We start from the raw sequence: 13,423 nt of genomic DNA on the forward strand, positions 1-13,423 counted from the left end.
CGTTTCCTTAGTTAATTGTTTATTTGCCAGTATTTTGCAACACAGACTGTGGACTGTGCATGCTGTCTGCAGAGAAAGTCACAGACGCAAAGCCAAGCACTGAGCAGTGCCTCTTGCTGGAGGCGCTGACATGGTAACGCAGTCCTTGCCTGAAATGCTGGTGCAACCTTCGTGGCCTTTCATTAGGGTTCTACCGATTGCAGGCTTGAGGATGTTTGTGTATGAAAATGAGAGATAATGGATGTCTTCACCTATGAAACTTGTATTGTTAGATTATCAGGTTGCATGCTAGTTCTGCCTAGAGGACTTGAACTTTGCTGTTTTGCAGGACAGTCTGGACAAACTTGGACTGGACCAGAACTCCCGCAGCACTGTTTTCTGTCGCTGAACGTGAAGGCAATGAAAATTGAGGTGGGAATACAGGGGAGGAAAAACGACCATAGCCAGTGAGCGTCCACCCTGGGTAACTGGATTTTGTGGCTGTTTCTGCCCCACTGTTTTGTGTAAAGTGAGTCTGGTTGCTTGCAGTGGCCCATAGTGTGCTCCCATCCTGGGAGCAGGACCTCCTGTCCAAAGTGGTCCCATGGTCCTCTCCATCAGTGACGTCTGCGTGCGGGACACGTGAAATAGCCGATAATCCACTAAAGATGCCTAAAGATTTCCTAAAGATGCCTTTAGCTTTACAAAAATAGACCCTTCAGACGGGAACTCCTCTCCTAGGGTAACCTGTTTCAGCCCGGGCTGGGAGAGGAGCGGGGTTCGAGCGGGTGTTACACGCTTTGTGTAGTGCACGTCCCGGTCCCAGCCTCCGCCGTGCCCCACGCCGGCGGCCCCCCGAGGCGTGCCCGGCGGCGGGAGGCGGAACTCCGCGGGGCCGGGGCGGGGCGGGCAGAGGGCGCAGGTGGAGCAGTGTCTGCTGGCTGGGGAGCTGTAAGCGGCCGCCATGGAGGCGCTTATGGTGAGAGGCTGGGAGGGAGGAGGGCCGGGTGCGAGCGTGGCGGGCTGATGGCCTGAGCGCCTTGCTCTTCTCCTCACAGGATGCCCCTGTGGCTGTCGCCGTCGCCGTGGTAGCTGCATCTGCCCTGCTGCTGCTGCTGCTCAGGGGGACGGGGCGGAGGGCGAGCGGCCTCGTCACCTTGCAGGACCCACTCGCGAAGTACCCGCTGCGGCTGGTGGACAAAGAGGTGACCGAGCGCCCGGGGCGGCTTCTGGCGCGCCTGAACCCCCTCCCTTGTCCCGGCTCTCGGCTCTTCGGGGGTCGTGCCGGCCCTGTGCTGCCCATCGGCCAGGCGGGCGGGGACGGTTGGCCCCGGGGACGGGAGAGGGAGGACGTCTGAGGGGCGGTTGTTCCGTTGGCCCGGGGGGATCTGAGGGGCGGTTGTTCCGTTGGCCCGGGGGGATCTGAGGGGCGGTTGTTCCGTTGGCCCGGGGGGATCTGAGGGACGGTTGTTCCGTTGGCCCGGGGGGATCTGAGGGGCGGTCGGGCCTTTGGCCTAGAGGAAGTCTGAGGGGCCTCGGAGCCAGAGAAGTGCACAGACCCCTCAAAGGGCGGCTGTGACTCCCGCAGCCACACTGCAATGTTTCCCTAGGGTACATCAGGATTCTTAAAAGCATTTATACCTACACTACGGTGTTACAGTAATTTCAAGAGGAGGGTAGACTCATGTCTTTGTGCTTAAATCCTAGTTTAGAGCTGTGTTTCGCCCTTGGTTTCTGTCCAACGTGCATCAGCGAGAAGTAACCCCAACAGCCGGTGCTTCTGCATGTTGTGTTTTTCCTGATCTTTGGCCATGAATTATGAAATGTGCTCACTGGCCTTGGGCAATAGAGGGTTTCCAGATTGTATGTAAAGATGCTCCAGGGATTGGAGCAGGACAGGCAAAAGTCACTCCTTGTGGAATTCAAGAGGAAAACACTGCTTCTAAATTTTATTTTTCAAAGCTATTTCTGCTTTCCTTCCAAGTATGTGGCTTGCATGCTAACAAGGAACAGACTTACTGAAGTATATCGTGTTGAGTAGAGTTTGAAATTCAAAGTAGTGGTGATGTTGACCTGATTTTTTATTATTATTATTGTTTTTAAGGAAATTAGTCATGATACTAAGAAATTCCGATTTGGGCTACCTTCACCAGATCATATATTGGGATTACCTGTAGGTAAGTATTAAAAACGCTTCATCACATACATTTCTGCTTTGGGGATTTATAACTCTATTCATAGTTCTTGGACTTCTGATTGTTTGGGAATTTAAGGCTCAGCAAAGCAGGAAGTGAAAAGCTGCATCTGAATGCTGCTGTGTCAGAGAGAAATGTCAGGTTTCCCAAAGGGTTGTATTTCTGATCTTTTGTGTGTGCTTTGTTCTGCTTCTGTTAAATTGTGTGGTGTAGTTTAGAACAAGAACAGTGAAGCAACTGAGTCTGATGAAATTCATCACCAGACAGGATATAAGCAAGAATGGTACCTGTCAAAGCCTTTTAATGTTTCTTATTTGCATTCGACTTCCACCTGGTGCCCTCAGTTTATTGTCAACTGCCCCCATGCTTTTGGTGAATAAGGTTGTGCTTGTAAAGAGAAAGAACAACTCTTCTGCCTGGGAAGCTTGTAACTATTCTGTGCAGAACAAAGGGGAAAATATAACTACTGTATATAGAAGATGCTGAAATATTTAGAGCCTTTTCTGTGCATGCACTGATCTCTGATTTACATACATATGCGTGCAACTTTGTCTTGCTTTCTGTACCATGAAGTTCATTTCAGACTAGGATTGGCACAGTGTTCTTTCCTGTACCCTGCAAAACTGATGGCATTGAACCTTGGACCTTGAAGCAGTGGTAATCTACGCAGGGGAAAGTTCTCCCTGTCTGATCTGCAGATGTGGCAGATGTAGCCCTGTTTGTTCTGTACTGTGTTTTGCAGTTTCCTGTGCTATATGGCAAGTGTCAGGGTCTTTCCCATTCCATGCTGTGAGCACGTCCTTCTTGCATGCTGCCGGGCAAGGGCAGCAGTCTTTCTCCAAATTCTCTTCTGGCTTGTATGAGAAAGTGTAATTGAACTGTCCATATTAACTAGACAAACGATAAACAAATTGAGATGTACCCTGCGGTGCTTGTGTTTATCCAGACTTTATTCTCAAGAATTTAAGAACAAGATCCTGAAACTGTACGGGCCAGATTACTTCCTGGGAGATTCCTGCCTTCTGCTTTTTACCAGGATTATTTTGCTATAAATAAGTGTTTTCTGCTAGCACTGTTCCTGCTTTTTGTTTTTCCATACAACTCGCTAGATTAGTAGTCTGTCTGAGGAGGCCACTCTTAGCAAGGAGTTTCAGTTCTTTTAATCAACAGAAACGGGCTGCCTCTTGGAGCGTTAGGTTGGGCAAAGAGCTCTCTGTGCACAGCAGTGTCCAATGCTGTGGAAGCCGCAGCATTACAGAGGCAGGAGTTATGGAGAAGAAATATGTTTTTGATTTGTTCTTGATGTTTTTTTTGGTGCAGAATCTCTGGGAAATTTGCTCTGAGAGATTGCTGTTATTAAACTGTAATATTTACTTCTTTGCCTGTGTGAACTGTTGTATCCTTACTTCCGCTCCATAATTATAAGAGCCAACAGGCACAAACTGGAACACAGGACATTCCATCTAAGCATAAGGAAAAACTTCTTTAATTTGAGGGTGACAGAGCACTGGAACAGGCTGCTCGGAGAGGTTGTGGAATCTTCTCTGGAGATATTCAAAACCCGTCTGGATGCATTCCTGTCCAACCTGCTCTAGGTGAACCTGCCTTGGCAAGTCCCTTCCAACCCCTACCATTCTGTGATTCTGTGAATATGAGAAGAGCAGAACAGAGAGCACATGAACAGCAAACTTTCTATATTACTATTTTACTATAAATTTCCACCCTTCCTCTTGTCCTTGATTCTGGAACGTACCAGCTCTCCTCAGTTACCCCTGCTCCAGAAATTCTTGCTGAAAAAAAAGACTAGATGTTTTATACAGCATTTACATGGTAAAGATTTTCTCCGTCATTGCTTGTTATGCTACCTGCTTTTCTCACTTGTCTTGTCTTTCAGGATGAAAAAATAAATAATCAGATTTTAATTCTTTCTCCCTAGGCCAACATGTTTACCTTTCCGCAAAAATCGATGGTAATCTGGTCATTCGAGCCTATACCCCGGTTTCCAGTGATGAGACAAAAGGTTATGTTGATTTAATTATAAAGGTAAATTTTGGGTTCCTTTAACACAGATAAATTGCTAACTGGAAGGAAGGAAGGAAAGTACTTCATTTTAGTGAAATACAGAGTTTATTTTGATTGATCTTGTTCCAAATAGGATGACTACATGGGAAACAATTCATTTCACAATATCTTTGAATAGTAAGTTGTATCCCCTGTCTCTGCTATATGTTACTGAGAGATAGCAGAGGTAGGGAAGATGAAGAAGAGATTCACTTCTTTGGCAGTACTGCAGGAACTTCCCTAGTATCTTGTGTTTGGCGACACATGAATAGAAGTCACTCTCCCTCAAACTGCTACTAGTGCTTATTGCTAATAGCTGTAAGTAGGAAACAAGTCAGTAAGAACAGCTATCTTTGGTGATGCTACAGATGGCCGTTATACATCTGTGAGCATCAGAAGTTGTGCTAATGTGTTTATTGATTAATGGGATACAGAAACAATGGAAATCCTGAAATCCTTTAAGCTAAGGAATGCAGGATGTTTTGATCCCAGAACGTCTGGATTTGCTAATCCTTTTCTGTGATGGAGTTTGTCCTTAGGCAAAATTCTGGCCTTTTTTTTGCACGCTCTGTTCTTCATGTTACAAGTATGGTGAATTGTTATTAACTACTTAATTCTTAGTTGCTTTGAAAGGTGAAAAAACTATCATGTTGCTGAAGCCTCTGAGAAAGTCTTAAAAGATGCAGGAATGCTATTTTAAGGAGGAGTGATTACAAAAATGGGGTGACATAAGGTTCTTGGTGGAGGGATAGTTTAATGAGGGCACCAGTACATAATCTGCCTGCTGCCTATTCCTGTGAGCTTGGCTGTTTGCAGAGAGCATGGGAACATGTCCATGAGAGAGCATTTTATTTCTTTTGGCTGCTTTCTCTTGCAAGGCACATCAGATAACTGAGAGCAAAGAATTGTCTCAGTTTCTTTCTCAGATGCTAAATTTCAGACCTGCAATATTGTGTTCTACAGTTTGTAATATTGTCTGGAGGAAAGCTAGTGGTTGATGTCCTACAAATTATTGTTTTTACAGGTCTACCACAAAAATGTGAATCCCAAGTTTCCAGAAGGTGGGAAGATGTCCCAGTACCTAAATGACATGAAGATTGGAGATACTATTGATTTCAGAGGGCCAAATGGGCTCCTTGTCTATAAGGGGGCAGGTACTGTGATGTGAAAGTGGGAGAGCAAGAAAGAGGAACTTGTATTGGTTATTTTCAGAGGTGTTTTTTAAAACTTGACAACTTGGTAGAGAATCTTTTTTTAAAAAGTGGAAAAGAGAAAATCCACCTTTCCTGGTCTTGCCCAAGAGACCATCGGAGTTGATATGATGACAAAGGGTACTTTGTGTTTACTTTATGTGAGGAATACTCACTCCTCAGGCTATATAATTAAATCTAAAAAAATCACTATTGCATTATATTACTGAGAAGGCTGCACTGTAAATAATGCCTCAGCTATACAAACACGGAGGGACACGTTCCAGATGCTTTTTAAGCAAGGGAGGTTGTGGCCTAAAATGCCCTCTGAGAATCTCAGCGTTGTTACTGAATAACCTGCTGACTGAAAGCCAGCTCCATGTCATGATTAAACCAGGTCTGAGTTGACTGGGAGGAAGTAAGTTCAGAGAAGTAATCCTCTTTCAAAATGCAAGTGAAAGATTTTGCACTGATCTTGACTGAGAAGGGACTGTGTGCTTTACTCTCATCTCAGTGAGATAAGTACTCAGCACTTCTCTGGATCATGACCTTTTAAGATGAGTAATGTACTGATGAAGCTGTTATATCTCTGAGGAAACAAGCAATGCACATTTTACACGTGTTCCTTTCTGCTCTGATTTGGCCGCTATAAAGAGTAGTAGCTAGGAAAGCTTGTCAAAGAGCAAAGAAGCTCTTTGTGCTCAATGCTGTGGTGAGTCCATTTAACATTTCCAGAAGATCTGTCCTAATTAATTGGTAGGCCATAGTAATTTATTCCCATGGAATTTGTATCCATGTTTGTTTGGCAGTTAATGTACCTATAGGTTTTGAATATTTCTTCTAGGTACCTTTCTTATCAAGCCTCATAAGAAATCTGAAGCAGAGAAAAAGTTTGCGAAGCATCTTGGGATGATAGCTGGAGGAACAGGTAAAACTATTTTCATCATATGGAACGTCTAGAGAATGAAGGTGTCTTTATGGATGCGTGTGAGGAGTATCGAACACTGTACTGTAGTAGCAGAGCACCTACACCTGTATTTCTTTTCATGAGCATTTGGCAACCTGAGGCTTTTCAGTGGCTTGAGCTCAGTCCCGGGAGCTAGCAACTTAAGAGTTTTAATCTTGATCTACTGTGTGACCACAGAGAAGTCACATCATCTCTCTGAGCTCCAGTGTCAATGACAAAAAATATTTTAGGAGAATGTTTTGAGGGTAAAATTACTGTATGTTTTAGAGAATGCCGAAGAGGAGAGTCCCAGATACAAGTCTTGTGGTTTTGGTTTTGTTTTGAAATGATTTGTAATAGAAACCCCCAACCTCTGTGTTTCACATGGATTAGAAATTCAGAGGTGTGTAGCCCTGTGCAAATTAAGCTCCACTGAAGGAATGCGGCATTAATATTGAACTGCAGTCATAGAAAGAAATACCCACTTTTTAACTACTTTATTTTTTAACAGGAATAACACCCATGTTGCAGCTGATTCGTAGTATCACAAATGATCCTAAGGACTCCACAAAATGTTACCTTCTTTTTGCTAATCAGGTGAGAATAATGATCCATCTCTTTTTGTTCTTCATCAATGGCCTACCCTTTTTGCTGGCCTCAGAGCTTTTTAAACTGATGGGACATTGACCCCTGGAGAAAATACTGCTCTGCATGTTTCATACTCTTCCAGTGTCTTTGGGTTTGTATTTTCACCCAACCATTTATAAGAAAATATTATCCGAGAGAGTGCATTTAAAAATGATCCATACAGGGAGGGGCAGGAAATGGTTATTATGTAAGCCCTTAATACGTTGTCTTGGGTTAAAACAATTTAAGGAGCAACTGTATAAAAAACCTTATCCATAAGGCCCTTTATAAATACTTCTGTGGTGCTGTCATAGTTGCCACAATCTTTTATTTGTTTTAAAGGTGGCTCCTCATAGTTTCACTTGTACTCCCTAATTCCTATATTGTGGAATAAATAGCATGAACAGATCCTGATCCCTCTACTCATTTTACTCCTCCACTGATTTCAAGGAAACGGTATTTTGTTCCGTTGATCTGTTTCTACAGTTGACCTTCACCATGCAGGTACAGGACCATATTTGCCAGGGTCAGAGACAAATCCACCTAATTGTGATTAAAAAGTTGTTCAAATTGCCATCTTTAAGACAGTGTTTAGATGGCTACTAAGTCTCATAGTTTGTTGTTCTTAATTTGAATTTACAGAAACCTGTAATGATAATAGGTTATCATGTAAGGGGGGGGGGGATAACTTTCTTCTTTTGAATGAGTTATCATTGCGTTTGTTTTGCTGAATGTCAGATGAACTCAAAGTAGGGGGCACCTTGAGATGGTTTGGAGCTAAACAGCAGTCTTGTTTTGCAGACAGAAAAAGATATATTACTGAGAGCTGAGCTAGAAGACATTGCTAAGAGGCATCCTGATCAGTTCACGCTTTGGTATACACTGGACAGACCTCCACAAGGTAGGCTACTGGTACACACTGGAAATGCTTTTGCTCGTCACTGTTCAGCAGTCAGAGTTTCACTCTTGTTCAAGGGACCATTAGTATAATACCAAGTTCTCTTGTCTTACACTATTTTAAACAACAAAGACACCCCTCAGCCCCTCAGAAACAAGCCTTACTGCAACACCTGTTTTGAAAAGTGTTCTAAACCAGATGGGCCTTAGAAAGTGTGAACCAGTAATAAGCGCCAGTTGTGTCAGATGCATGCAGTGGATCTTTTGATGTATTTCAGGATGTGCCCTTTTTTTGGAGTTCTCAGCAAAAGTTAGAGCTCTGTTTTGGGTATTCTCCCAAATCAGGTTACGTTAGCATTTTGTTGGCATTAAATTGCTTAATACCTGTGAACAGTGCATGCACATCTTCGATTTGCAGCAGCTCTAGATTAGATTCTGGTAAAACAGAGCTGCCATATGCGTTAAATGTAGTCTGGTGTGGCACTGAATTAGAAATGGAGGGAGAGGTAGAACTCTATTGAATCTCCTTCGAAACCTGGGTATTTGTGTTTGCTGATGTTGTAAGTGATCTGAGCTTTAACAGATGTAAGAGTGAAACTGAGTCAGATCAGTTCTGTACCTGTTGTCAGCAATAGCCATGAGTAAAGGGCCAGGGTTACCAGCAGGCTTTGATACTCTTCCAGTCTTTAGTATTTCTCAGTTCTGAGCCCAATATGTCTTTACAGATACAGTAACAGATCAGTGGGCTACTTCAGTATGAAATTACCGTGTCTCCTTTGAAGGCCGTGTGAGCTTTTTGGCAGTCTGTTAGTGACACAGGATTAGCAGTTTTGTGTGAAGAATGACTTGCTCTGGTTTGCATTTGCCTTTTAATTCTTGTGTTGGAAGACAGTGTGAATAGGTTCCTACCAACTGGTTTCATGTTACTAATTTTACAGAAATCTATCACTCACCCCTGCTGCCTCATCTTTTCTAAAGATTGCTAGTATTCCCCACATAGTGGTCATTACATACCTTTGCTCATCCTTGTTCTCTCAACCTTTTCCAGCTCTGTTGTCTCCCTTTTTGAGCTGACCGGATCAGAACCGAACAGCAGTAGTCAAGATGCAGGCAAACGCTGTATTTTTAATTTGATGTGGTGTTCCCTTTTCCTTTCCTAATACTTCTTAATGTTTCATGTGCCTTTTGACTGCTGCTGTTTTCATAACCCAAATATCTTGCTCCCAATATATGAGCTTAAAGCACATATTTTTGTATGCGAAGGTAGGATTATTTTTCCAACTTGGCTTACTTTAAATAGCAGATGCATTCAATAATATTACTGCTTGAAATTATCTGGTGTTTATTTCCTCTCTCTTTTCTTTTTAATCAGTTACCAACACAGCAGAACTTTTGTCATCATCAAACTTTGTCTCCACTCAATCTCTTTTTCATTTATTTTTTTTTAATGTGTTGGAAGGCACAGGTCTCAATATCTCTCCTTCCATAACTGCCTGAGTGACCTCTCTTCACTGGAAAAGCGCTGATTTATTCTTCTTGTATATTCCTACCTGCCATCTAATTTTTTTAAATGTCTGAAAGTCTATATAAACCCTTAGCAATCAATCAATTCCTTGTTATACACACACTTGTCCCTATCAAAGGGGACCGTTAAGTTTGAGCTCAGTGACAGCTTTAGCCCTCTCTGCTTGCAGTGATGGTGGCAGCATGACTTCGCTGATTCTTCAGCTACTTTGTGAGTACAACATATGCAGTTAAAAAAGGCTTCAGACTGTACAGAGATTCAAATTAATAGTTTAATTTCTTTGTTTCAGATTGGAAGTACAGTTCTGGCTTCGTCACTGCGGACATGATTAAAACCCACCTCCCTTCCCCCAGCAGTGAGACGCTCATTCTCATGTGTGGGCCACCACCTATGATTCAGTTTGCATGTCAGCCCAACCTGGACACACTCGGCTATTCCAAGAGCAGTATATTTTCTTACTAGCACTGATGTCATCTGATACTTTTTAGTAAGTATGTACTGCATATTTTCCTACAGGAACAGCTGGTGTGTAACTGTGCAGTATTTCTTGTGTGTGTTTTTTATCTGCGTAATATAATTTCTATGGTTTACAACTTAATAATTACCTTTGCATGTTTTAATACTAAGCTGTTGAGAGATCATCTTGAATTGTGCAGAAGTAACTTAGCCTAACCTCATAAGTTAGTATGAAATGGCAATTCTGCAAAAAAAAATTCAGTGCAATTGCAGAAGTATGACAGATAAAACCACTTGTTTGTTAACATGGGTATGGAAATTGGGAGAGGGCTGTGAAACTGGACTAGGATTATTTGACTGTGCTCTGTAAGTAATTCATTTAGTGCATCCTGGGGGAAGGAGAGTACAAAGAACAGTTTGTTGGGTGTGGTTTTTTTTTCTAAATACTATTTTACAGCGCTTTAGAGGGACTAAGTCTAGGTACGCTATTGAAAAAGTGAACAGAATTTGGGTAACATGCAAATTGCTTATTACTGTAACAGATATTCTAATTAGTGTGAAATTTACTCAGAAGGATTACATAACTTCATGCTTCATACATAACCTTAGCTAAACAATCACTGCCAATTGTATATGGAAGCTCTGGGCTGCATAATACAGATGTAAATATCCAGTTGTGTTAGGTCATTTGAATGTCATCCTCTAAGTGTAGTGCTTGCTCATTTGGCAGTTTCACAAATTTCCTTTGCTTACAAGAAAACATGGGTTCTCACTTCCTGTTGTAAGCTATGCTGAGTGGATCTTAAACCCAGCCTCATCTCACTGATTTTACCACATAGCATTTGATTCTTAGTCTCCAGTGCCTGAAGTACTGCACGCTCCTTTCCAGGAATTAGTTTACACTACATTTGTTTTAGGGTCTGACAAATCCCTGAGCCAAAAGACTTGTTTCTTCAAATGCTAATGAATACATTTACTAAATATTTTTATTCAACTAAAGCAAAGCTAAAGGAATTTACTAGTTAAAAATTGACATAGGGGGTTTGTACTTCAGTTACATTTGTAGCAATAACGCAAAGACAGCCACTGGGATTCAGACACTGACTCTGTCCCCGATGAGAGATCAACCACACGTATTTGTGTTAGAATCATTCCACAGTCAGCAAGAGATGGAGGAACATTCCGAATTTATTCATAACAGTCAAAAAAATAAGCATTTATGCCCGTGTTATGCTAATTAGGATTTCTTACTCTCTCTATATATATTAAAAAAAAAAATCAGTAATTTTGTAGATTGACTATTCACAGCCAAGTTTGCACAACACACTGAGTTATACATACATCATCAAAAGACGTCTGAAAATATACTTGGAATATCCTAGTGATATTAAAGCTGCCTCTGTTAGAGCAGCTTATCCTATTTGTAGTGCTGTAATAAGTCTGCTTGCTAATTAACCTGACAAAATATTTCAAATGCCCATAGTACGTGCCCTGGTCACTAGTGTTGATTGCATTGCCAGGTTATAGATGTACTTGACTGGTATGCTTTATACCTTTTATTAAGTATTTTTAGCATAGACTGACTTCTCGTTCCTTTGGATTTTCCAGTATTCTTTCATTGTTCAGTGACTGAAAAAAAATTTGCCTTGGTTTTACCATTTTGGACAGTAAAATTGTGTTTAGCTTCTAAAATCTGACCATCCAGTGCAGGGTACCTCATGGAGTGAGGACTAGAATAGGTCACCTTTAAAAAGTGGCACTGATAGCTCTCAAAGAGCCCTTGCCGCGTACTCTGGACAGCACCTGAGATTTCCCCTTTATTAGGGAGGGTTGTCACAAGGAGTGACCTGCCCTCAGGCTATATTAATAATGCGAATCAACACCCAGCAGCCAGCAAGGAGAGAGAAATGCAAACCATCCATATATGTACTAAGTCTTTTCCTCACAATTGAGTTTTCTTTTCCTTTTTTTGCCATTTTCCTCTTTACTAAGATATCTTGTTAATACCTTATTAATACATGAGAAGCGTATGTCGACAGCTGTCACAAATAATTGCTGCTGTAAAGGAAACACATTCACCCTCAAACAGCCCCTCAAGGAAGTAGTGAGTCTGTATTTCCCTCTGTTACAGTGCTGCCTAGCTCAGTAGAATAGCAACAGTTCTGTTTGGTACTTGCCTGATGCTCCTCAGTCATTTTACACATCACAGAGCAGTAACGTTTGTTTCCTATTGCTAAATATTCTATGAAAATCTATCTGTAGCTGGAATGAAAAGAGAACTGAAAGTGAACAACAATATTGTTTTACAACGTCACCAGTTCTCATGCAAATGGTACAAAAGTGTTTCTACTGCAGTCTCCAGTCCTCAGGGCTGTTTGCAGCCATATGTTTAATTAGGTGTAACTACGGAAAGAAAACAGGTTTATTACCGTTCCTGTCTTCCCAAGAGCATGTACTACGTTTCAGACCAACCAGGTACAGGGCTCAGAAAACTTTGTCTGAGCCACTGTGACTATTCAGAAGGCTTATGAGCATCCCGATGCTTGCACATGTGGGTCAGTACTAGCCATTTTAGACAAAATGTCAGTGTACAGAAAGAGCCCATTCAATAGTTCTAGTTAAAGGACTGTCATGTAAAACCAAACAGTGGATCATGCTGGAACTTCTGTTGCGCTTCGCTCACCCTACAGAGCACAGCAAACACCATTCTTAAAGTTACATTTTAATTAGTAAATTGTTGTGATTGCTCCTTGATTGTGAGTATCTTAGTGCACATGTAAAAATCACACAGTAAAAAAACCCAAAACTCACTTTAAATGAAGCACCAGCTTTTGAATCCATCAGTTTTTCAGGTCATCTCAAAGTTACATTTCCTGCTGCGGTTGTCCAGCATCTTTTTGAGTTAGGTAAAGATTTGTGAACATGACATTTTGATTGTCATCCTCCTGATAAAAGCATGGGCTTGATGGATAGTATTATCTTACATTTTTCCCGTTCTACTCTGCACTTGGAGAAAAAGAGGGCAGGACATGTGCTAATGTAAGGGATGAGAGATTAAAATCCTTTTATGGGAATCAGTCTCTGGCAAGACTGCAGTAGTGGTTAGTGATCCATTACCACTGCAGCATTCATCTGAATTTCTAAGTAGCTCTGATTAGTCCACATGGTACTACAGAATATTAATGATTCCTGCATTACAAGATAATTATAAAAAATTACAAAAGATCTTTCATATAACAGTACATAAACATACCATGTAAAAGATAACTGAATAAAGGGGTAAAACATGTTGCCAGTCTTGGCTTTCCAGACCCTGGATATGAGCGCCACTTCTCTCTCAACACCTATTTCACACTATGAAATACGGAAAAGAGGGCAGAGGAGAGTTACCTGTAATGTGTTGCTACATTGACAATATTAAATGCTATGCGGCAAGTCTCATTGGCAGAGAAGAGGTAAAGCTTTTCTGCACCACAGCATCAAGCTTCTCCCGGCCACCCCTCTGGACAGGCGTGAGGTATTAAGTGTTCTTGGTCATGTTGAAACA

At 41.8% G+C, this 13,423-nt stretch overlaps 1 protein-coding gene across 1 annotated transcript; it reads left to right on the forward strand.

Moving 5' to 3' along the window:
• The first annotated feature begins 943 nt into the window (after positions 1-943).
• On the forward strand, positions 944-9,911 carry CYB5R2 (cytochrome b5 reductase 2). Its single transcript, XM_074149201.1, has 9 exons — positions 944-958; positions 1,038-1,184; positions 2,084-2,156; positions 4,111-4,217; positions 5,260-5,389; positions 6,270-6,353; positions 6,883-6,968; positions 7,800-7,899; positions 9,710-9,911. The coding sequence occupies exons 1-9, from the start codon at positions 944-946 to the stop codon at positions 9,880-9,882; spliced, it is 915 nt and encodes a 304-aa protein (XP_074005302.1). The 3' UTR covers positions 9,883-9,911.
• Positions 9,912-13,423: the final 3,512 nt, after the last annotated feature.

The sequence above is a fragment of the Numenius arquata genome, chromosome 6, assembly GCF_964106895.1.
Source record: "Numenius arquata chromosome 6, bNumArq3.hap1.1, whole genome shotgun sequence".
NCBI classification, from domain to species: Eukaryota; Metazoa; Chordata; class Aves; order Charadriiformes; family Scolopacidae; genus Numenius; species Numenius arquata.